A 24,085-nucleotide genomic window follows, 5' to 3' on the forward strand; every position below is an offset into this window, starting at 1 on the left:
AGCTGCTTGCAATATTTTCTCCTTGACCTGGGAACTCTGGAATTTGGCCACAATGTTCCTAGGAGTTTCTCTTTTTGGATCTCTGTCAGGCGGTGATCTGTGGATTCCTTGAATATTTATTTTGCCCTCTGGTTCTAGAATCTCAGGGCAGTTTTTCTTGATAATTTCATGAAAGATGATGTCTAGGCTCTTTTTCTGATCATGGCTTTCAGGTAGGCCCATAATTTTTAAATTGTCTTTCCTGCATCTATTCTCCAGGTCAGTTGTTTTTCCAATGAGATATTTCACATTCTCTTCCATTTTTTCATTCTTTTGGTTTTGTTTTGTGATTTCTTGGTTTCTCATAAAGTCATTAGCCTCCATCTGTTCCATTCTAATTTTGAAAGAACTATTTTCTTCAGTGGGCTTTTGAACCTCCTTTTCCATTTGGCTAATTCTGCTTTTGAAAGCATTCTTCTCCTCATTGGCTTTTTGAAGCTCTTTTGCCAATTGAGTTAGCCTATTTTTCAAGGTGTTATTTTCTTCAGCATTTTTTTGGGTCTCCTTTAGCAGGGTGTTTACTTGTTTTTCATGCTTTGCTTGCATGTCACTCATTTCTTTTCCCAGTTTTTCCTTCACCTCTCTAACTTGATTTTCAAAATCCTTTTTGAGCTCTTCCATGGCCTGAGCCCATTGAGTGGTCTGGGATACAGAAGCCTTGACTTCTATGTCTTTCCCTGATGGTAAGCATTGTTCTTCCTCATCAGAAAGGAAGGGAGGAAATGCCTGTTCACCAAGAAAGTAACCTCCTATAGTCTTATTTTTTTTCCCTTTTCTAGGCATTTTCCCAGCCAGTGACTTGACTTCTGAGTATCCTCTCGACCCCCACCTCACCTCCAGATCCGCCCAGCCAGCACTTGGGGTTTGAGATTCAAATGCTGCTTCCTAGCCACAGGGCTTTGGGCAGGGGTGGGGCTGCTATTCAGTGTGAGATTAAGTTCAGGTGCTCAGGTGGGGGCAGGGCCGCCTCTCAGGCTCAGTTCCCTCAGGGGGTTTATGCAGATACCTTCAACAATGGATCCAGGCTCCTGCCTGCTTGGGGAGCCCTGGTCTGCTCCCGCCTCTGCTGCTGCCTCCCGAGGGGGCCTGAGTTATGGGGGCACCCCACACCCCTCTCGACCCGCCGAAGAGACCCTCTCACCGACCCTTGTCACCTGTGGGTGGGGGACCCACGCAGCTGCTGGAGATTCCGTCCCTGAAGCCTGCCCGGATCCGCTCCTTTCCGCACTGCTGAGGCAGGGTTGGGCTCTGCTCTGGGTCCGGGGCGCGAGGGACCTTTTGGGAGAGGTTTTCAGGCTCTCTGGAGCAGAAATCTCCTTCGCTCCGTTGTTCTGTGGCTTCTGCTGCTCCAGAATTCGCCGGTGGTTCTTTATTTACAGATATTTTATGGGCAGTGGGTTCGGAGGTAGCGTATGTGCGTCTTTCTCCTCTGCCATCTTGGCTCCTCCCCCCTGGCGTAGTTCTTAATCGCACAGTTTAAAAGACTTTTATAGAAGGCAGAAGAAAAACCATTTATTCAGACAGCAGAAAACCAAATCCCAGAACCAGAAAACAAAATTCATCATAGTGACCAAAAAGTCAATACACCTTAGCACTGCTGGGGACAAAGGCATTCTCAAACCTCTTCCACCCTGCTGGAAGCAAACAGTCATGAGCCTTGCTATCCTGGCCTTCGTCTTCTCTTCTCTGCCCTGACTACTCTCACTAACTTCCTCTTGGTTCTGTCCCGCCCCTTCCTGTTCCACCCATTCAGCAAGCTCCTCCCACCACATGAGTCTTAGGCTTCCAGGTGATTTAAGCAGGTCACATGCGCCTATTAATGACTGAGAATCATCTTTCTCTTTAAATTGTTTGTACCAGAGAGTTCCAGAAAAACATGTAGTTCTGCTTCCTTAAATACACTAAAACCTTTGTGTGGATCATAACAAAACATGGCAAGTACTCAAAGAGATGGGAGTACCACATCATCTTATTTGTCTCCTGAGGAACCCATATGTGGGCCAAGAAGCAAGAGTTAGAACTAAACATAAGCTGAACACCAACTGCATTGTGAAGTGAGAACATAGACAGTGGAGGTAGATATCTAGCCTTCTCAGGAGTTTAATCGCAAAGGCAGAACTGATAAGATGTATGGAAGGGATCAGATTAGTGTATTTTGAGGATGGTGGTGATATGGCCATGTTTAGAGATCAGAGAAGGAGCTAGTAAACAGGGAGAGATTGAAAATAAGTGAGAGTGAGGATCACAAAGGGGCAATCTGTTGAGGGAGACAAGTTGGAATGGGATTGCTTGTAAAGGCAGAAGGTGGGCCTTGGTAAGGAGTAAGGCCATCTTTATCATGTGAGACAGGTGAAAGAAAAGATAGTGGCAGAAGGCATCCGAGTGAAGGGAAATGAATAGGAGAGAAGGGAGATGATAGTAAATTAGCTCAATTTTTTTTTCTGGTAAAATAGGAGGCAGGGTTCTCAACTGAGGAGGTGGAAAGAGGAAGAGCCATGAAACTTTTGGGGAATGAAAGAGCTGCTATGTAGAATGCCATAGTGAGTTGATAAGGCTGGTTTAAGGATAGTTGATAAGTATTACAGTGACTTGATAAGGCTGGTTAATAAGGATTACCTAGTGACAGTGAGGCCCAGTTGAGTTTGTAAATTTTTAGTGTACCCAGTCCGAATGGTTGCATGATTTTCTCTACTTTGACTCAGCAGCATGCACGTAAGAATGAAAGTAGCAGATAATGGGAGTCATCTAAGACTGAGACGTGACAGGTCACATTCTTTTCTAATATATATTCTTATACGATGGAACCTCTCCCAGGCCTTGTTTAATTAGACTCTCTCGATGTTCAGAAAGAACAAATATATTTTTTCCCTATAAATGTAATGTAAGCATTTTATCCTTGCGTATCCTGGTTTTAAGTAGTTTGTCATCGTTCAGTTATCATTGTTCACTCATATTTACCTTAACTCTTGAGTTTGGACTTCAGAGTTTCTGTTCAACTCTGGTCTTTTCATCAGGAATGCTTGTTGGTCCTGTAACCCCTGTAGCATTTTAGCCCCTGTAGCATTCTAGTTTTGCTGGTAAGTTATTCTAGTGTAAGCCCTTACTTTTTACCTTCTTGGAATATCATTTTCTAAGTTCTCTGCTCTTTATTGTCATGGCTGCGAAATAAAAAAAACTGCGAAAAAAAAAACCAAACCTGACTGTGAACTAATTCTTTCTGGGTGCTTGCAGTACGTTTTCTTTAACTTGAAAGCTCTGGACTTCTAGCTGTGATGTTCCCGGGAGTTTTCATTTTGAGGTTTCTTCCAGGAGGTGACTGGTGAATTTTTTCACTTAGGCCTCTGGTTTTAAGAGATCTGGGCAGTTTTCTTTTAAGATTTCTTGAAATTTGATGTCCAGTTTTCCTGTCTGTCCATTCAAATAGCCCACTGATTCTTGTTTTCCAGGTCAGTTATTTATGTTATGAAATACCTTATATTTGCTTCTAATTTTTTTTTAGCCTTTTGACTTTAATACTTCTTGTTATCTCATAGTCATTGACTTCTATTTGGTCTGTCCTAATTTTTAGGGAATTTATTACTTGGGGAACGTGCTGTTAATGCCATATTGTTAATTCTCTTTCCAATTCTTCTGTAACTTTCATTTATTTTCCAATTTTTCCTTTCACCTTTTATTTATAAAAAACATTTTAAAATTCTTTTTTTTTTGAATTTTAATTTTTAACACAGTTTATGACAGATAAAGCAATTCAAACTTTTGGTGAAGTGATACTTCTTTTTAAAGCATTTACAATATGGACCACAAAAGAATTTTTTTTTTTGAACATTAACCAACTGAGACACAAATAATATTTATGTTGCTAACTTCCCCAGCTCTTGACCTAATTGTCTCCACAGTATTACTGAGAATTAAAGGACCCTAACTTGTTGTTAGTCTAAAGTCCTATACCTAATAGCTTAATTTTAGACAATCTTGGATGTTCCCCTACCAATAATCCATAGTTGAATAGATCTGGTATTAAGCTTACAAACCTTTTGACTAGGAGATTGCCACCAAGAGTAGGGACATTGCAGGGATACAGTATCTCCCCAACTTCATGTCACTTCCAGGCAGGATCCACTTGCATTCAGTCAGGCTTAAGGTCTGCCAGGTGTCAGTGGGGAAATTGAGTCAGGAGAGTCCCACCTCAGCCCAGGCTGAACAGCAGGTCTCCCATGTTCCATGGAATCACCTTTTGCAGTTCATACCAGCATCTCACCAGCTTACTGGCATCGTGGACTGGAGGCTCAGACTGCTTTTCTTGCTACCCATACCTGGAGTTAGACTCAGAAGAACAGTCACTTAATAGTCCCATAGCATCTAAAAATGGGAAGTTCCAATAACCAGGTTTCAAATATGATTATAATTTCACTTTGGCTAAGGAACATCTTTTGAGGCAAATCTTAAGTGGCTTACATGACTTTCTGTACTGTTCTAGTTCCTGATTAAATGGTAATCATAAAATCAAATTTACCATTAAAACCTTAACTTTTCCATCAATGCCAAATTTTGCCTGAGGTTACCTTCCTCTAGGAAATTTAGACTGAAATTCTTTTCCCCAAACTAAAGATGTCATTGACTTATTCTCAGTAATTAATTCAGTCAGTTGTTTTAATACTAATTGCTTTTACCTCACTTTGTAACATGTCCAATTTTGCTCCCCATCACTCCTCTCCCCCCATTTCCTAATACCTTGCATTCTGATTATTCCTTCCCTTACTGTACCCTCCTGTCACAACCCACCCTTCCCTTATCCCCATCTTCTCTCTTTTCTTGTAGGGCAAGATAAATTTGTATACCCCATTCCCTGTAGTTCTTATATCCTGATTATATGCAATAAAAATTCTCAACATTTGTTTCTAATACTTTGAATTCCAACTCTACTCCCTTCCCCACACCCTCCCCAGCCCCACTGAGAAGGGAAGCAGTTCGATACAGACTAAATATGTGTTCTTTTGCAAAGGACTTCCATGATAATCATGTTGTGTAATACTGATTATATTGCCCTCTGTCCTACTCTGTCCCCTCTTACTTTTTTCCCCTACAATTGACCTTGTCTCTTCTTGAAAGTGTTTATTTCTAGTGACTCCCTTCTCCCATTTGCCCTCCCTTCTAACATTCCCCTCACTCCACTTGTTGCCTCCTCTCCTACTTTCCTGTGGTGTGATATAAATTTTCATATCAAATTTAATGAACATGTTATTCCCTCCTTCAGCCACATGTGGAGAGAGTAGCTTTATTTTTCTCCTCTCCCCTTCTCCCTTATCTCCTCCATTGGATAAGATTTTTCTTATCTCTTTTATGAGTTATAACCTGCCCCGTTCCATTACTCCCTTTCTCTTCCTGGAATTTTCCTCCTTCACCCCTTAATTTTTATTTTATTTTATTTTATTTTTTGTGTGTGGATATCATCTCTTCTGATATAACATACCATGTGCTCTCTATCCGTGTGTGTGTGTGTGTGTGTGTGTGTATGTATGTACAATTTCTCCATCTACCCAAATACTGAGAAAAGATTCAAGAGTTAAAAATATTTTCTTTCCATGTAGTAATGTAAACAGTTCAGCTTTAGAGAGTCTTTTATGATTTTTCTTTCCTGTTTACCTTTTCATGCTTCTCTTGATTCTTGTCTTGGAAAGTCAAATTTTTACATACAGATCTGGTCTTTTCCTCAACATGAATGCTTGAAAGTCATCAGTATCATTGAATGACCATTTTTTCCCTTGAAGTATTATACCCAGATTTGCTGGGTAGGTGATTCTTGGTTTCAATCCCAGTTCCTTTGTCCTCTGAAATATCCCATTCCAAGCCCCTCAATTCCTTAATGTTGAAGATGCCAGATCCTGTGTTATCCTGATTGTATTTCCACAGTACTCAAACTGTTTCTTTCTAGCTGCTTGCAGTATTTTCTCCTTGATCTGGGAACTCTGAAATTTGGCCACAATATTCCTAGAAGTTTCTGTGTTCAGGTATTTTTCAGGAGGTGATTGGTGAATTTTTTCAATATTTATCTTGCCCTCTGATTCTAGGACATCAGGGCAGTTTTCCTTGATAATTTCATGGAGGATAATGTCTAGGCTCTTTTTTTGAAATTGGCTGTCAGGTAGTCCCATAATTTTTAAATTGTTTTTCCTGGATCTATTTTCCAGGTCAGTTATTTTTCCAATGAGATGTTTCACATTTATCTTCTATTTTTTAAAATTTTTGGTTTTGTTTACTAACTTCTTGGTTTAACTCAAAGTCATTTGTTTTCCTGAACTCAATTCTCCGTTTCAGTGAATTATTTTGTTTAGTGAGCTTTTGAACCTTCTCCTCCATTTGGCTAATTTTGCTTTTTAAAATCTCCTTTTCTTCATTGGCTTTTTGGGCCTCTTTTTCCAGTTGAGTTACCCTCTTTTAAAAGCTGTTATTTTCCTCAGCATTTTTTTGGCTCTCCTTTAGTACTCTGCTAACTTGTTTTTTAAGGTCTTCTATTGCCTTAGCCCATTTTAAGTTCCCTTTGGAGGCAGGGTCCTTGACTTCCTCTGACAGTGTATGCCTTGTTCTTCATCATCTGAAAGGATGGGAGGAGACACCTGTTCCCCAGGAAAGTAACCTTCTATGGTCTTATTTTTTCTTCCCTTCTTTGGGCATTTTCCCAGCCAGTTACTTGACTTCTGAGTTTCCTCTCCACAGCCACCTGGCCTCCAGTTCCGCCACGCCAGCACTGGGGTCTGAGATTCAGATGAGCTGCTCCCAAGCCTCAGGGGCTTTAGGCTGGGGGTGGGCAGGGCTGCTATTCAGTGTGAGATTAAGATCAGCTGCTTAGGAGGGGGCAGGGCCACCACACAGGGTTCATTTCCCTCAGGGGGTTTACGATGAGACCTTCAACAATGGATGCTGGCTACTCCCTGCCTTGGGAGCCCTTGTCTGCTGCTGCCTCTACTGCTGCCTCCTGACGGGGCCTGAGTTATGGGGACATGCCACTCCCCTCTTGGCCAGCCAAAAAGACCCTCTCACTGACCTTTGGTGCCTGTGGGTTGAGGGATCTGCACTGGAGATTCTGTACCTGAACCCTGCTCCAATCTGCTCCTTTCAGTGCTCCATGGCCAAGGCAGGGCTGGGCTCTGCTCCAGGTCTGGTGTGCCACAGACCTTTCCCATTGGTCTTTCAGGTCTCTCTGGGACAGAAATCTCCTCCACTCCGTTGTTCTGTGGCTTCTGCTGCTCTAGAATTTGTTGAGAGTTCTTTACAGGTATTTTATGGGCTATGGGGTGAGAGCTAAGCATGTGTGTGTATTTCTACTCTGCCATCTTGGCTCCTCCCCCTAAAATTCTTTTTTGTTACTCTTCATCTTTTCTAGGAATTCTTTTTGAGTTTGTGCCCATATTTGTCTCTGAGATATTGCCCTTAGATGTTTTAGAGTCATTCTCTTATTTGTGTCTTGAGTGTCTCTGCTACCATAATAACTCATTATAATGGTATTCTTTCTTTCTTTGCCTATCCTGGTAGCCTACTTCCTGTTTTCAGACTTGATGGTAGGGCTAGGCTCTGCCACACTTCCGGAGGGAAGATTTGCTTGTGTGTTGCTGCTTTCTTGAGGTATCGAGTATTGCCTTATTCCAGACTCTCAGGAAGAGGCTGGGGGACCTGCAAGCTTTTAGTGCTCCCATAGTGATCTAATCCAAGGCAAACTCTGATTGCTACCCCCCTGGTTTGAGCTCTGCAAGTTCTTGATGTGGGTTTTGATCAGAGAAACAATGGAATGGTGCAGGACTGAGTCCCATCAGGCAGTTAGGAAGTTGTGCTGGTTCAGAGTGCCGAATTGCAGCCTCCCTTTGAGTCTGGGATTCTTGCCCTGATTATCCCTCTGCAGGCTATGCTAGATTCCACTCTTCTCCTGGGGTCTGAGCCAAGCTGCTAGTGCTAACTTTTGAACTTAACTCCTTTCTTAGATCTCTCTGTCTGGGAATACCATTCCCCTCATCATCCCTTCCTGGATCTGTGATCCATTACTGGGTAGTGAATAACAAAGCAACCAAACTGCCCATGTTGTTATCACAGTGTTCCAGTAGGAGTCTAGGAGTAATCCATTATGGGTCTAGCACCTTTTCTTGGCCTGATCCATGGCCTCTGAGTGTTGGAATGCTTGCTTGTTTGGCATGTTCACACTAACCCAGTACCCATTGTCAGTAGATCTTTTTGACTCCATATGCTGCCCCAGACAAAGACTCATTGACTTTTTCTGGATTTCCCTGTCAGGATTTGGCCTGCTGCATTTTCTAGATCTATTTAGAAGAGTTTGTGGATGGGAATTTGGTTACAAATTCCTTCTTGCTACTGTGCAGTCTTGGCTCAGCCCCCTCTACCTTATCTTTCCAGCTTTTTTCTTACAAAAATTGCCTCCTTACACTTTTTGATCCAGTTAAGCTAGACAGCTTTCTACTTCTGCAAATATATCCTCTATGTTCTGAATTTTCCTTTGCCTTATATTTTTTCCTATGCTTGAAATATTTTCCCTCACTTTCTTTTTCTATTGATTTTCTACTCATTCTTTAAAACCCAGCTAAACCATATTCTTTGTGAAGTCTTTCTAAATTCTCCCCTTTCCTCTTGGCAACAATGTCTCACATTGTACTTTATGTAACACAGTTGGGAGGGTCCTCAGAAGCCATCTAATCCAACCTGTACAAGAATCCTTTCAGTAATGACAAGTGGTTAACCACTGTTTGCTTGAAGACTGAGCCCTCCCAACCAGAATAGCCCGCTCTACTCTAGAATAGCTCTAACAGTTGTGAAGTCTTTCCTTAATGAGCAGAAACCTAGTCCTCAACAACAGCCATTCATCACTTTTAGTTCTGTCCTCTGGGACCCGGCAGAATCAGTATCATTGCACTTCCCGTCGCCGTTCAGGGACTTGACCACTGTCACATGTTTTCTTTTCCACATGAAGCAACAGAACTTCCTTCAACTGATCTCCTATTGGGAATATTCTTGCAGTACACACTCTGCAGTTCTTAAATTCATTTACCATATACCATGTTAATAGACATGAGGTTGAGGATGTTGGTCTTATTTGCCCCAGTGCCTAGCAGTACACAATAAGAATTTAATAAGTATTATTTGGAGGGAGTTTCCATTTGTGTCAGTGGTAGAAGTATATACTGGTGAAATCATGACTCTTTAAAAAGTATCGAAGTTTGCTCATAATGGAAAAATAAGTAAAAATACATTTTAATGTTAATTTTCAGTAAATATAAAGATTTTGAATTATATATTTTCTGCTTTAGGAGCTGTAGCCCTAAAGAATCTTCAGATTAAAGAAACTGCATTGGTAAGTTTTGAATATAAAGAATTAGGAAAATACTAATGAATTTAGTTATAAGCATGTATCTTATTGAGATTTTACTATTTAAAATTAGATTCTTGTGGGTTGAAAATATAATTCATTTAGAAAGAATTCAGAATTAAAAGAGAATTCTGTTATAGATAGCCTTTATCAATTCTTTTGGTGAAACTTTTTCTTTCCTACTTTTAAAACAGTAAACTTGATTTTAGAAATTTATTCCCAATACTGATAAAATCACAAGTCCAATAAAAAAGTAAAAATGAATTTGAAAGGGATTAAATAGACCTTTTGAAGAATTGAATTACGTATATACTTCTGGAAAACGCAAATCACATTTAGTAGGGAAACTAGCAATATGAGTGAACTTTTCTTTTTTGCCCATTTCACTTTGGGAGTTCTGAATGGCTGGTCCAGTAGAGTCAGCAGATCAGGATTCACTTCACATCTGCTACTTGCCGCCTCTGTGTTAATCTCCTTGGACCTCAGTTTCTTCCTCTTTAAAATGGAGGAGTTGGACTAAATGTCTTCTGAGGTCTCTTCTACCTCTAAATCTAGGATTTTATTATATTGTACTTTATTCCACAGCTATTATATTTAAATTGAATGAAAAGAGACATGACTTTATAAAAAATTATTAAGGGAAATCTGTTTGTTAAAGAATCTTTTTTGATGTACAAATAACCACTTTATAATTTGTATTTTTGGTAAATGTAAGTTTAAACTGTAATCATATTGATACATATCTCCAGTATATCAAGTTTAATTAAAATGAAGTCAATCTCTACAGGATGTTATGTTAAGATTATAGTTCTTATGGGTTACCTTAAGTAATAGTGTTCTGTTAACTATTACAAACTTGCCAGGATGCTCATCTGTCAGGAATGCTATAGAAAGGCTCTTGTTTGTGGGAGGGGTTAATCAGATTTCTTCCAATTCTAAATGCTGTGCTCCCTATCATTCCCCTATTATTACTGAACTGTAGGGTTTGGGGGAATTTTTATTCACCAGTAGACCCAAGCAATTATCCTATTACAGGGAAGTTTAGTTTTTCCTATTGAGTTTTGAAGTACTGGGAATAAGAGACAAATGCATTGTGTGGGAACTAAGTAGGATATCTAGGAGGTAAATGTGAAAGTGGACTTGTCCTTCTTTGTCATTGCAGCTCAGTAATCATGTGGTGTTTCAAAGAATAAAAAGCCAGAATTTCTTGCATTTCTTCAGCAATTTCTTGCTATTAGGAAAGGAAGGATGTGATTTTTGTATTATCTTTTGACTTGACAAGTCATGGACTGAACCTGAGGTTCTCTAGATTTCTATTCTAAACACTAACAATATGCCATTGTTAAACTTAGCATTCTGTTTAAAGTCCTTCCTAGCAGCAGTGCTTATATAGTAAAAAAAAAAAAACCAAAAACCAAAAACTCCACTAATTCAGACAGAATAGGGGAAGGGAGGTCTATGCTGTCAAATTCTTTTAAAGGCTTTTTTTTTTTTTTTTATAATTACTAACTAGTTTCAGCACAAAGCAATAATTCTAAATGATAACAAATGTAAGGTGTTAAAAAATTTTAGTGCAGCTTTAATCATCTTAAAAGTGCACTAGAATTTTTGGAACCCTTTGTATTTCTAAGTAGAGGCTCTGTCGTTAATGAGCAAGTAAAACCAATAATTGATGACATTTTTTGGCATGCCAGTTTATTTTCTTAAGCAGGTTAATGTCCCTTATGGTCATGTTTACTCTATAAATACTCTTAACAAATATTTTTATTTATATACTTTTAAAAAACAAACTTTAGCCTAGTATAGATAAAAGTATAACAATTAGGAATTGTTTAAATAAATTGTTTAGATAGAATATGATTTTAAACGTATTTACTGTGTACTTAAGCAAGATATGGCAGAATAATTTATTCCCAAGTTAACTCTTGAACTGATGAATTCTCAAATCAATTTTACCTTTAAAGCACATACTATGGAAAATTCTATTTCACTCAGGTACAGTAATGCAAATTTTTTCCTTGTGATTACTTTAATTTTAGAGCTGTTTTTTTCAGTATTGCTAAATTTCAGTCATTTTAGTATTGCTAAATTGTTATTGACAGATGGTGAATTTGACATCTACCTTCATTAAGTCTTCCACAGAACAAATTCATTTTAGGTACTAATAAATAAAATTCCTGTTTTTGAATACTTTAGTAATGAGAATAAACTTAAAAGAATACTTTGGTATACGCAGACAGAATTTTTTCCCAAATGAGAAATTTTAAACTTTAAAAATGTAATATTAACAGTAACAACACAAGGGTTCCTTATTTATTACATGTCCCCAAACAAGTTTGGGAAGAAAAACCTAGCTGAACACATTCCTTTTACTCCTGTTGCTGGTGAAGCTGGGGCTGGCGAATTTCTTGAGCTTGGAAGTTCTGAACTGCAGTAGGGTCTCTGGTATCTTTACTAACTCTGGCACCAATTTGGTGAACTTCTAGGAATGGAGGTTATCAGGCTGCCTAAGAAGATTAGTAACAGAACAGGTCAAAGCTTCTCTGTTGATTGATCTGTAGTGGTATTGGGCTTTTGTATGGCTGTTACATTTCCTGCCTAGGCAAGGGATGGACATATACACACACACACACACACACACACACACAACCTATTGTGTTGGTGAAATGTATTTTTATTCTCCTTCTAGAGTGAACTGGATGTACCATTTAAAGTCAAAGCTGGACATATAGGTAAGTTAAATTCAGTTGATAAATTTGACCAATTTTGAGAAAGTGTGCATTTTGATACAGGGATATCATGGTATAGTGAATAGGGAACTGGCTTCTGAACTAGGAAGAGCACTTAAGAGTCTCTCTGCAACAGTATCTGTCTTTTCTCTTCCCTCTCCTCTGAGGGAAAAAGAGTTCAAACCCTGGGAATCTGAAAGCAAAAGAGAAAAGGAAGAGATGCTACTATGTCACGTACTCTGTAAGGTGAAAGGACAGATGTTAAGCATCATTTTCATCAAAATTAGTTTTATTATGAAGAACAGATTTGTGAATCAGGAATTATTCTGATCACAGTTCCACCTTGCTGAAGTGAAGACAGACATTATATATGTAAATCACAAGTGGGAAGGAGGGGGGAAGGTGGAATACAAAACTGTCATTCCCAGGGCTTGAGTGGTTTCCCAAGACAAACTAATAAATGGAAGACAATGCAACAATTCTGGAGTCTTGTGTGAGCAATATTGCTTGAGTCCTTGGGGTTGTTACTTGGTGGGTCACAGGACCAGAATTCTGGAGCAGGTTCTATAGCCTTTGATTTGTTTCACTTCAGATACATAGGCAGGAGGATACCAGTGATTGTGAATCTTGTCAAGGTTTGATTGATCAATTCAAACTGCATTATGAGCTCTCTTACAAGAGGCACTTCTGAAAAATCTAAAGTATTATATTCATTACATATATCATATCGATTATTATAAAAATCAGGATTCCTTTCACACTATATACAAAAATAAATAAGAAATAATTAAAAGAGGTAAGGTACTAGAATTAATAGGGGTGTAGAAAGGTTTCCCATAGAAGAGCAGGATTTTAGTTAAGACTTGAAGAAAGCATGAGGGACTAGTAGTTGGAGATAAGGAGGGGAGAAAATTCCAAGCCAGAGAAAATACCCAAGCCAAGAGATGGAGTATGTTGTTTGTGGAAGAGGAAGGAGTCAGCTAGATGGCTCAGTGGATAGAGTGTTGGCCTCGGAGTCAGAAATTCCTGAGTTCCAATCTGGCCTCAGACACTAGCCATGTGACCTTGGGCAAGTCACTTAACCTTTGTTTGCTTGGAGGCTCAGTGAATAGAGCAGTGGGCTTGGAATAGTCAGGAAGACCTGAGTGTAAGTCCTGCTTCAGATACTTAGAGGTGTATGATCTTGGGTGAGTCACTTAAATACACTGGAGAAGGAAGTGACAAAGCAAACCCCACGAACAGTATGGTCCACGGGATTATGAAGAGTTACGCTGAACAACTGAACATCCAGAGTCACTGGCTTGAAGAGTATGTGTTGGGGAATAAAGTGTAAGAAGACTAGAGAGGTGCAGGGGGTGGGGTGGGAGTGGGGGTGGCTAGGTTAGTCAAGGACTTTCAGAGCAAAAAGATTCTATATTTGATCCTGGAGATGATAGGGAGCCACTGGAGTTTACCAAGTAGGAAGCGTGTGCTTTAAATAAATCACTTAGGACTGATTCAATGGTATTACAAATGTTCATAAGTATACCTCCATCTACACATATGTTTATATATGTACACACAGATACACATGCATGTTTATACATATGTTTATATATACACACATATGTAATTACTGGGGGAGAGAATATACTAAGTAATTGCTTAGTTCCTATATATAGTCATATTTAGTAACTACATACAAAATTTCTTTCCCTAATTTAGCATAAGAAGTGGAAAATGGGGAAACTAGGGGAAACTAGGGAAGGAGAGTAATGTATTTGTATTCTAACCTCATATAATATATATAATTTAGCATATAATAATATGCTAAAAATGCTACCTGTAATGAATTAGACAACAAAAATCCCACTCATTTAGGAAGTAGTTTCATCTCTTTCTTACAAATACTTTATGATATTTTGAAAATGGTTTGTTTTAATGGTTATGGCATTTTGTTGTCTGTATAGGTAAACTTGATCTTGTGATTCCATGGACAAACCTCTACACTCAGCCAGTTGAGGCAGTATTGGATGGAATTTACTTAATTGTAGTGCCTTCAACAAGTAAGTTTAATTTTAAGGGAGAAAAAGTATAATTTAAATGGACTATTTTGAATGAATGAAAAACGTTTTTGTATTTGATATTTATATTTAACAGAAGTCCCTTTAGGGATGTACTGTATCATGGCTTTGTGTTTTTAAAATTACTACATAAGTTCTTTTTTTAAAATTCACTTTAACTTTTATTGTTTTTACCAGTAATTACATAAAGAGATTTTAAGATTAAACACTGAAAGGCATATTTTATTTTCATTTTTTTATTTCATAAAGCTTTTAAGTATGATGCAGAGAAAGAAGAGAAATATCTCTTTGAAATGAAGCAGAGTGAACTAAAGAGAATAGAAGATGCAAAACAGAAAATGGCAAATAAAGGTAAGAAAGGCAGCAGATATCTATTTACACTGGAATGGAAGCTCTCTGTTTGTTCTTGGTCTGGTGGCATCTCTAATCAAGGAGTTTGTCTTTATGGCAGGCCAAGTGTTTTTGCAGTTTCTCCTCATTGATTGTGGTTTTGCCTTCTTTGGCTAATCAGAACAAATCTTGGCTATAACTGCCCTTCAGAGACTTGAATGTGGCTGTCGTGCTTCCCTCTCTGCCCCTTGTGAAGAACTTCCCCTTTTTTTCTGGTTAGCATCTCCAGTTCTTGTTCATTTAGAGTGTCCCTGAGTCCTTTTCCCATTCTGGTCACCCCAGTCTGGGTCTACTCTAGTTTCTCAGTGTCCTTCCTTAGCTAATTTGTGCTTCAGATCTTTCTTAGTCATGTTCATTCTACCTTTTTGATGACAAGTGCAATTTCTTTAATTGAGTGAGTTAAACAAAGTAGGAGTCAGGTGTTCTGCTTTTTGTTGTTTGTTAACACATCTTTCCCAAGCAGTGGACTTACTTTTGCCTTGTCTTATTGTTCTGAACATAGCTAAAGTAGACCTTTTTGTGGTCTTTTGTATTTGCATTCCTGATGCTGTAGGATTCTGCCAATGGTTTGCATTTTTCCTTAGTTCCAGGACCCTTACTCAGTCTTTTTTTATATACCATTTAAAAAATTAGAGTTCATCAGAGATCTAACTTTTGCATCCACTTTTATCTTTTCAGATGCCTCCATCTTTTATTCTTCATTGAGAACGCTGGCACATCTCGCCACAGTTTTGTTTTTGAGAACCTCGATTGTTTTGAGGATCTTTCCTTTTTTAGATTTTAAGGCTATAGGATCATATCTGACATTTCTGAGAACTTTTGTGCATCTCGTTTCTTACAATCTGGCGTATATATCTGACTGTATCTTGCATAGATTGTAAACAACTTGAGGCAGGGACTGTCTTGCCTCTTTTTTGTACCCATGGTGCTTAGCACAGTGCTTGGCACATAGTAGATGCTTAGTAAATGTTTATTGATTAATTGATGATTGAAGATGACATAGAAACTTTGGGACAAAGTGACTATCATTTCTACTTATTTAATCTGTTATTCTTGTTTATTTCATTGTTGTTTAGATTATATTCACCAGTTAAATATATTTATTTCTAACTCACTTTTATGAGAGATTAAATTGCCAGTCAGTCAGGGATTGATTAGTTATCCAGCTTTTATGTGAATGAAAATTTCAGCAAACATCTTGGTAGGTAGAGCCCTATATCATTGCTGTATGTTGCCTTTGTGCCATTATTATGATATATATCAAGAGTTCACTTTTCTTTCCCTTTGGCTGGGGGATTCATTCATTCAGTGACCATTGATCAAATGCCTTCTGCTCATAGTGGTAGGCAGGTGGGGCAGGTCGGTAGGATACTCTCTTGTATTTGTACCTGGCGGTCTTCAGTCATACTGCGGCATATTTTTGGCTAACGTACTTATTTTTTTCTAGTTCAAGTACATGATTACCGCAATGAGGAGAAATCTTGGAGTACAATACAGTTTTCCACTGTCTGTACAGGGATGATGCCTGAATCTGTCTTCTTCTTTTTTTTTTTTGTTTTAATCTTCAGTTCTTCATTGCTGACTTTTCCTTATATTTTGTCATTGACTCTCACTTGAAATTTGATGTCTGAAATTGTGCTCACTTTACTGTTCTGTACTGAGGATCTCTGAATTAAAAAAACAAGCCATATTTTAGCATAATGGTTTTCCTTGGCAATCATATGCATTTTATTTTATGCTTTTAAAAACATTATTATGAAAAGGAATCGATGGACTTCACCACACTGCCAAAGGGTCCATGACACAAGATTACAACCTTAGGTGTAGAGCTATCTACTTTCCCCTCAGACTTCTCTGCCTCAAAGAGTGATTCCACAGTTCAGCCAGACATAAAGCTCATCTTTAATTGCCTCGACATCTCAAAATCTGTGCAGTTATCAAATCTTGCTAATTTTCACATGTCTGTCCTTGTGATTTCCATTCCTACTGTTCCCACTGTAGTCAGGCCCATCACTGGTTCATGTCTGTATTACTAGAGTGAATCCTAACTGACCTTTCTATTACTGCCTCTGTACTCCTTCTACCTCCAACTCCTCCTATGCATTGTTGATTCATCTTCATAAAACATTTCCATCCCTGTTTCTTAAAGACCTGCAGTGGCTTTTTATTAGGACCAGGCTAAAGCCTAAGTCCTTGATGTGGTTTTCAGATTCCCTTTACAATCTGACCTTTACCTACCATTGCAGTCCTAGTTCTCTCTACTTCCCCATGTAAATTCTCCTCTGCTGTTGAACTTGTCTGCCGGGCAGCATTCCCCAGTCTTGCATGCCAACTTTTTAATAATTTTATTCACATTTATCCTACGTGGAATGTCCTTCATAAGTCCCTCCTTGTTTAAGTCCCATATTTCTTACCAAGTATTTAAATCATCTTACCTTCTTATAAACTTTTCCTCAACCATCTCAGCACTTAGTTATTGCTGCTCTCTTTGAATTCTTATAAAACTTACTGTCTTTACTATTTATTTTTTTATTTAGCAATGCTAACTTGTATTGTTATTTATCTGTCTGTTTATCTATCTATCTGCCTATCTGTCTGTCAATCATAACATATCTATGTGTATCAGTCAGGCCTCTTATAATATCCTGCCTGTAAGTAGGGACTAAATAAATTTTTGAGGATATTTAGCTTGGTGATTTACTGGTTCACAATATCATTGCTTTTTTTTTTTTTTTTTTTTGAGGCAGCTTAACTCATTAATCAGGTTGACTGTTGTCCTATGGTTTTCATATTGGTTAGTTTTGTCTCTAATTCCTGAAAGATCTATTTTGCCCTTCCTTAGAGGTCCTCAAGTTCACTCCTTTGTGCAAGCTTGAAACTTCTCTCCTTTTAAGTCACCTGAACTCTGATGTAGTGATTTTATCCTCCATCCACAGAACTTTTTTTTTTTTAGTGTGTCTTCTCTTAGTACTTCCTTTTTGCTTCATATCTTAGTTCCATCTTTGCTTCTGCCTCTATTCAGTCTCTTTCTACATATATGCTTCATTACTGAGTAAGCAAAACTTTTAGTCTGGTTCTCTAAGTCTTGCTCTTTGATTGATACTTATCTGTTCTTTTGGTAGCTCCTTAAATTCCTGAGCTGCAAAATTTTCCCCTTTTGCCAGTTACTAGTATTTCACTAGGCTAGAGTCTTTGTTTTCTAGGTATAGGATACCCATATGGGATCTCAGACTTCTTCTGATGCCTGCTTTCTGCTTTAGTTTGCTGTTTCAATTGATGGAGAAAGTGAAGAAAAAAAGCTGTTATTTTGTGTTTTTGGACCTCAGTATTTTCATGGCAGGGAATGGAGGAATGTTATACTAGATGATCCCCAAGTTCCCTTCTAGTTCTAAAATTTTTTATCTATGATAAAATAGACAGCATGACATAGTGGAAAGGTCTCTGGACTGGGAGTCCAGAAGATCTGAGTTAAAAATCCTGCCTTAGACACTTACTGGCTGTGATTTACCATTATAGACAAGTCAGTTAAACTTTCTGTGCCTCACTTTGTAGTATATGTCTACATGTACTCTACATGAAATGAAGATGATGGACTAAGTGGTTTCTAAGGTCTCCTCCAACTTTAAATCTATAATCCTATGTGAAGTTTCATGTAACTAAACCTTGTATTTGCATAGTTGTAGATGTCTTGGCCACATAGGGATACTTTGAGCGTGTTTTGTTATATGATATCTAAACATATTACGTTACTCATTTGAGGGAATGTTAGAAAATGTTCAAGTTAAATAAAAAATAGAAAAGCTATACTCACAGTACAAAAGATCCCAGACTCGTAATTCCTTATATGCTAAATACTGATGCTCCATATTTTGCCTAGTCTGAATTTGGTCTGTAGCTCTAATTCTTTGCCAAGACACAGTTTTCTTTAAAAATGCATGCACATGTGTGCATACATTCCCTGTGTTAACAATTATGGATATAGATATTATAAAATATAACAAATTATTATAAAATAATTTATTATAAATTTATTATGTTATTTTTATTTATAATAAATTATTTTATAATTGTATTATAGACATAAAATTATTTAAAAATTTATTATAAACAATTACTATAAACTACATATTATATAGTTGTGTATTATTTCTTAATGGTTTTGATATTTGAGTAATGTTGTATGTGATATGTGTGTTTAGTGACCTTCATCTAAACCTTTTATTTGTGGTGGTTTAATCAGCATATGAATTTTTTGAAACTATTTTTCTCTCAAAGTAAACTTTTTTTTTGCATTTTATAGGAAATCCTCAGGAAGAGAAACAAGATAGTTTTTCAGAAAAGCTAATCTCGCACATAATAAAAAATCTTCAGTTAAAAATTTCCAACATCCATGTCCGATATGAAGATGATGTAAGTCATTCTATAGGTTTGTCTTTATGTTGAACAATCATAGCCGTCATTTGTAATTTATAATAATGTGGGACTTTGTTTCTCATTTTACGTCCTAATTATTCTAAAATGCTGTTGTGATCATTGTATTTATAAATTTGGCATCTGCAAGAAGTTTTAAGCATTTTTAAAGAGTGCCATCCTCACATTTTGGAAGTAGAACTGGCCTAAAAGTCAAAAGATCTGTGTTTGAGTACTTGCTTTGCCACTTGGTTAGTCTTCTGACTTTGGGCAAATCTCCCAACTTTATCTGTAAGTGGGGACGGTATCTGCCCTTCTCAGAAATAAATGGGATAGTGTATTTGAAAGCACTTTAAAAACTACAAGACCCTAACCAAATGCAATGGGGTCATATTTTTTTTAAAAAAAGGTATTATAAAGCATTAAAATGTAGACAGTTTTAAAAATGTAAACTTATTGAATACTTCTTTGAAATTGAAATTTTCCTTTGCATTTAATTTTTTTTAGGTTACAAATCGAAAAAAACCATTGTCTTGTGGAATATCTCTTCAGAATTTCAGCATGGAGGTACTTTATCTTTAAAAAAGACAAGCAGATTGATTTTAACTGCTTAACGTAACTCTGCAAACACCTAAAAATATCCATATGTGCTGATTACTTCCTGCCCTTACCTGCTAAAATCTGAAACTGGAGATAGCAAATTAAATGTTAGAGTTAGCAAACTAGTTCAGATATGCAGAAGAATATGAAAACCATCATTTAAGAATGGAGTGGATGTAATTCTAGTTTTCAGAAAGCATTAAGAGAAGGAGGATTTGTTCTTGACTTTCCTGTTTAGAATCTGGGCTGATACTTTTTATAGGGTGTAGGGGAAAAGGTGTACTGAATGAACTGGACAAAAATGCTTGCTCTCACTCCACCTTCTTGACTTCTTTTCCCATCTTCATTGTACATTACTCCACTTCCTGTTCTCTGGTCCAGCCAAACTATCATTCTCTTGGTTGCTCTTGTTGCCTCATAGAGTGGAACCTTTGCCCTTTCTGACCCCTGTTCTTAGAAGGTACTCTCTTCTCCTAGATCATCCATCCAACTATTTTCAGATTAAGAAACTAACACATGGATACATGCAGTGGTTTGCTCCCAAGCACATGGATAAGAAGTGACAGAGAAGGCATTTGAAGTCTTTGGGCTCCAGATTCAGTGACATTTATATTGTTACTTGGTACCTGGAATTGAAGTTTATTTAAAATTGAACATATGACCTAGCCAGGAATTTTGAAAATTGGGAACATTATTGTAGAAGTTCAAGTGGTATTCCCATATAATCTTAGTTTGCTATCATAAAACATAAAGTAATTAAATGCGACACATGTGCTACTCTTAATTTATGTTCATATGTCAATTTAAAAAATAACTGTCACTGGGCTTAGAAAAAGATAGGAGTTCTAGTCTTGCTTAGCTACTTACTTATTAGCTGTATGATCTGAAGAAAATCGTGTCCGCATGCTAGCAAAGCCTAGGAGTCACTGCCATCGCATCCTAATGGGAAACAGAATTGAAAATTTGGAGGGTCTTCTCTAAGTTGTCTGTTTTCCTTTTTTTTTGTTGTTTTGTTTCTAGTCAACTTCAGGTTCTTAGTGCTAGCAGCTGAAAGACCTCCCTTTTTTGGATTGTTGACTTGTTTATGGACTTGGAACCTGTAGTTCTTTAAGGTTTTTTCTTAAATGATTTTTGTACTTACTCTTAATGTGTAATGCTGTTTGTTGCTTCTCTTTCACTTGTCTGGTTGACCTCTCTATTAGGTCTTTCTCTGAATGCTGTTTTTCTTAGATTAATTTATGTGTGATTGGTAATGACTTGACTGCTGTCTCTGACAAGTTACATAATCTCTTTAAGCCTCAGATTGTTTATCTGTAAAGTGGAAATGTTAATTATTTCAGTACATATATTTTAGATTGTTTTATACATTAAATGAGATATAGGTAAAAGTGCGTAGAGCCATTTTATAGTTTTAATGTTATAAATATAGACTGTTAGTAAACCATTGGATTAACTTTGATTTCACTTGTGACGTTTTCCTTTTTTAGACAACTGATCAAGATTGGAAGCCATCTGTACATAATGCAGCTGAGAATGTATTTTGTAAGGTAAAGCATAGACAGTGTTAACTTCCATTTTGTTTTCTTCGTATCTTGATGTGTGACTAGAGAATCTTTTTTTTTTATTTTAAGAAGGAAAAGTAATCCTTTACTGATTATGATTTGAATCTTATCATTTGCTCAAATACATGATTACTACTCAATTGAATATTGAAAATTCACATTAAAAGTTACAATTAAGAAAACTTCAAAAAATAAATTGAAACCTTATACACTTGTTTTATTTTCAGCTAATACGTTTAGATAACCTTTTTGGCTATTGGAATGTGAATTCTAAGATGTTTCACAAGTATGGTGTTTATAAGAAATCTTTGGTAAGTACATTTTAATGTCATATCTTTGCTTAATTCACATGATTAAGAATTTGTGATTTTTTTTCACTATGGGTACGCATATATTAAGGAAGAATCCCTCTATAACTTGGTAGATGAAAATTGCTGGGGCCTAAAATTTATCATCCATTACTTAATCGGGCCATGAGCCTTTCCAAATTAAGCTAAATTGATCCTCATAGGGAAGGTATGTTCATCATTGGTCCAACACTTCTCGACTTTCTTGCTTGGTAAGACCAACCAGAGCATACATTTGACTGGTGTAACCTTTGAGAATACAGAGTCCATTCCTTGACACAATTAGCATTGGAGTAGGACTTAGGGAGAGTACTTTATGACTATATATAAAGCACTTACACATGCCTGTGACTGGATATTTTATTTGAAAAATGTTTACATTATATTTACATAATATTATCTATATTATTTTATGTTTAGTTGCTTTCTAGACCAAATATGTGAGGAGACTTCAGTGAACCCAGTTATCTGAATGAGCATTAGTTTTTAACAATTTTCTTTTATAACATTCATTTTCGAAGGATTATTTTAAATTTACTACTCTTACTTTGTCAGTGCTAAATATCTTGTGTTACAACTGGATCTGTGTTTGATTGTAAAAAATAGATGCTTTTACCTGGTCAGTGGGATGTGCAGTAGCAGAAGATCACATTATTTTACCATGTTGGTGTGATCCATAAACAAACTAATTTTGTCTTTTAATAGGAAAGCTTAAAGAATGGAGTTGTCCATGAAAACATTATCCCAGCAGATTATGATATTGGTGAGTAATGCTCCTTTTTTCAAGATTTTAATGGCCATTAAGTTTTAAATGGCTTCAAATGACAACCTAATGAGATTTCATATTAAATTTCCTATTTTTTCATGTTACATTATTCTGAAAAAAAAAACCCTTGCATTTTTATTTTCGCTTTGTTACTATTTAGCTTGCTGTTGGGGAATATGGGGAAACTTTCCAGGCACAAGGAAAAATATAGGTGTTAAGTTGGTATTGTTACACTCTGGACCTCCAAGAGTTGTTTATTCTTGGAAGTTTATTGTTGATGATAGCTAACTCAGTTCTTGAGTTGGACTGCCTAAAGTTTAAACCTGAAATAGCTGAGCAGCCTAGGTAATAGACTTCTTCCTGTTTCTGCTTATAGAGTAAGATATTTGGTTTTAAGGAGATATCTAGTATGTAAATAGTTAAATAGGGATTCCATATAAATGTCATCTTATATTTCAGCATGCCCACAACTGTGATAATCCAGACTCTTTTTCCAGACTGATTTATATTGCTTCTCAGATGCTCTCTTTAAGTTAAATGGTACTACTAGGTGTTCCCTGTCCTCAGTGTTTCACCTCCCACCTCTATGGTTTTACCCAGGCTAAGGTGCTGTAGTCATCTTTTCTAATCCTGGAAATCTCTGACTCCCTTTGAACCTCAGTTGAAGTGTCTGCATCTTCACAAGGCCGTTCCGGATCCTTCCATTGTCAGCATTTTTCTTCTATCTCTCTAAATGACTCATACAAATTTCTTATTTACTTACCTACTTTATACAACTTGTTTTCCCCAGTAGAAAACAAGATCTTTAAATGCAAAGACTATTGTCCTTTTTTCTTAGTATCCCTAGTGCCTACTGCAGTACCTTCCACAAACATATAATGATTTATTTTACTTCTCATTTTGGAACTTCAGTGTATTTTAGATTTTTCTTCATTTCACATTAATATGTGATTTACCTAGTCCTTATATTTAGTAAAGGGAGATCATATGTTATATGGATTAAAATGAAAAGATAAAAAAAATCTTCAAAGATTAATTAGAGTGTCTTTTAGATACCTTCTAGCTCTAAAATTTTCTAAAAGTTGATTAAGGAGAGATGTTGCAGTTTGATCAGCAGTAGTAGAGTCCGAAGACATGGGTTGAGGTCCCGACACAGTCACTTATCAGCTCCGTGACCGTTGGCAGATTTCTCTGAGGTGCAGTATAATTTCTGTGGAAGCATTTGTAGTAATAATCTGATATGAAAGTGTGAACCAGCGTATCAAAATAGAATAGAAATCAGTTCCTTTAGGCCTCAAATTGAGATGGAAAACCATAAATTAACGTTATCGAAGTTGTATTTTTATTTGTTTTGTTAAACATTTCTCAGTTACATTTTAATCTCGTTCCCACTGCAGCCTGGAGCTTTTTGGCCAAGAGACCTTGAATACAAGCTTGAAACCTCTGGTATAAACTATTTTTATCAATGACCAGGAGTTATAAAGGGAAAAGGGGGAAAAAGAGTATGTTGTAAATTCTCTCCATTTTTAGGGTTTAGAGGGTTGAAACCACAATGGAAAAAGAGACTTTCTAGAACTGACCTGTTTTCTCAATTTAATTTCTTTTAATCTATGTTATTTTCTAGTATTCCGTCCCATATCAGCTCAAGCCAAACTCCGTATGAATCACAGAGCAGATTTTGATTTTTCTGCCCCGAAAATGGATTTGGATTTTAGGCTGCAAGATATAGGCATTGAATTGAATAAATTACAGGTGATATTGCTTTTGTAAATTATTTTGAATTGTCAGTTATATATTTTTAAAAATGAAAGC

General features: G+C 37.0%; 1 protein-coding gene across 4 annotated transcripts in view; it reads left to right on the forward strand.

Moving 5' to 3' along the window:
• VPS13A (vacuolar protein sorting 13 homolog A) overlaps positions 1 to 24,085 on the forward strand; it is a 284,410-nt gene that overhangs the window by 34,597 nt on the left and 225,728 nt on the right. For 3 of the 4 annotated variants that reach the window (XM_072604918.1, XM_072604933.1, XM_072604928.1), the window contains exons 2-11: positions 9,348 to 9,391; positions 12,096 to 12,138; positions 14,085 to 14,180; positions 14,448 to 14,549; positions 18,889 to 18,998; positions 19,506 to 19,565; positions 21,086 to 21,145; positions 21,388 to 21,471; positions 22,213 to 22,270; positions 23,898 to 24,025. In XM_072604918.1, the coding sequence (XP_072461019.1) occupies positions 9,348 to 9,391; positions 12,096 to 12,138; positions 14,085 to 14,180; positions 14,448 to 14,549; positions 18,889 to 18,998; positions 19,506 to 19,565; positions 21,086 to 21,145; positions 21,388 to 21,471; positions 22,213 to 22,270; positions 23,898 to 24,025 (785 nt within the window). Of the gene's footprint in view, positions 1 to 9,347; positions 9,392 to 12,095; positions 12,139 to 14,084; positions 14,181 to 14,447; positions 14,550 to 18,888; positions 18,999 to 19,505; positions 19,566 to 19,605; positions 20,221 to 21,085; positions 21,146 to 21,387; positions 21,472 to 22,212; positions 22,271 to 23,897; positions 24,026 to 24,085 lie in introns of those variants that run through there. The other variant, XM_072604943.1, reaches the window with a different exon arrangement.

The sequence above is a fragment of the Notamacropus eugenii genome, chromosome 1 (assembly GCF_028372415.1).
Source record: "Notamacropus eugenii isolate mMacEug1 chromosome 1, mMacEug1.pri_v2, whole genome shotgun sequence".
Lineage (NCBI taxonomy): Eukaryota > Metazoa > Chordata > Mammalia > Diprotodontia > Macropodidae > Notamacropus > Notamacropus eugenii.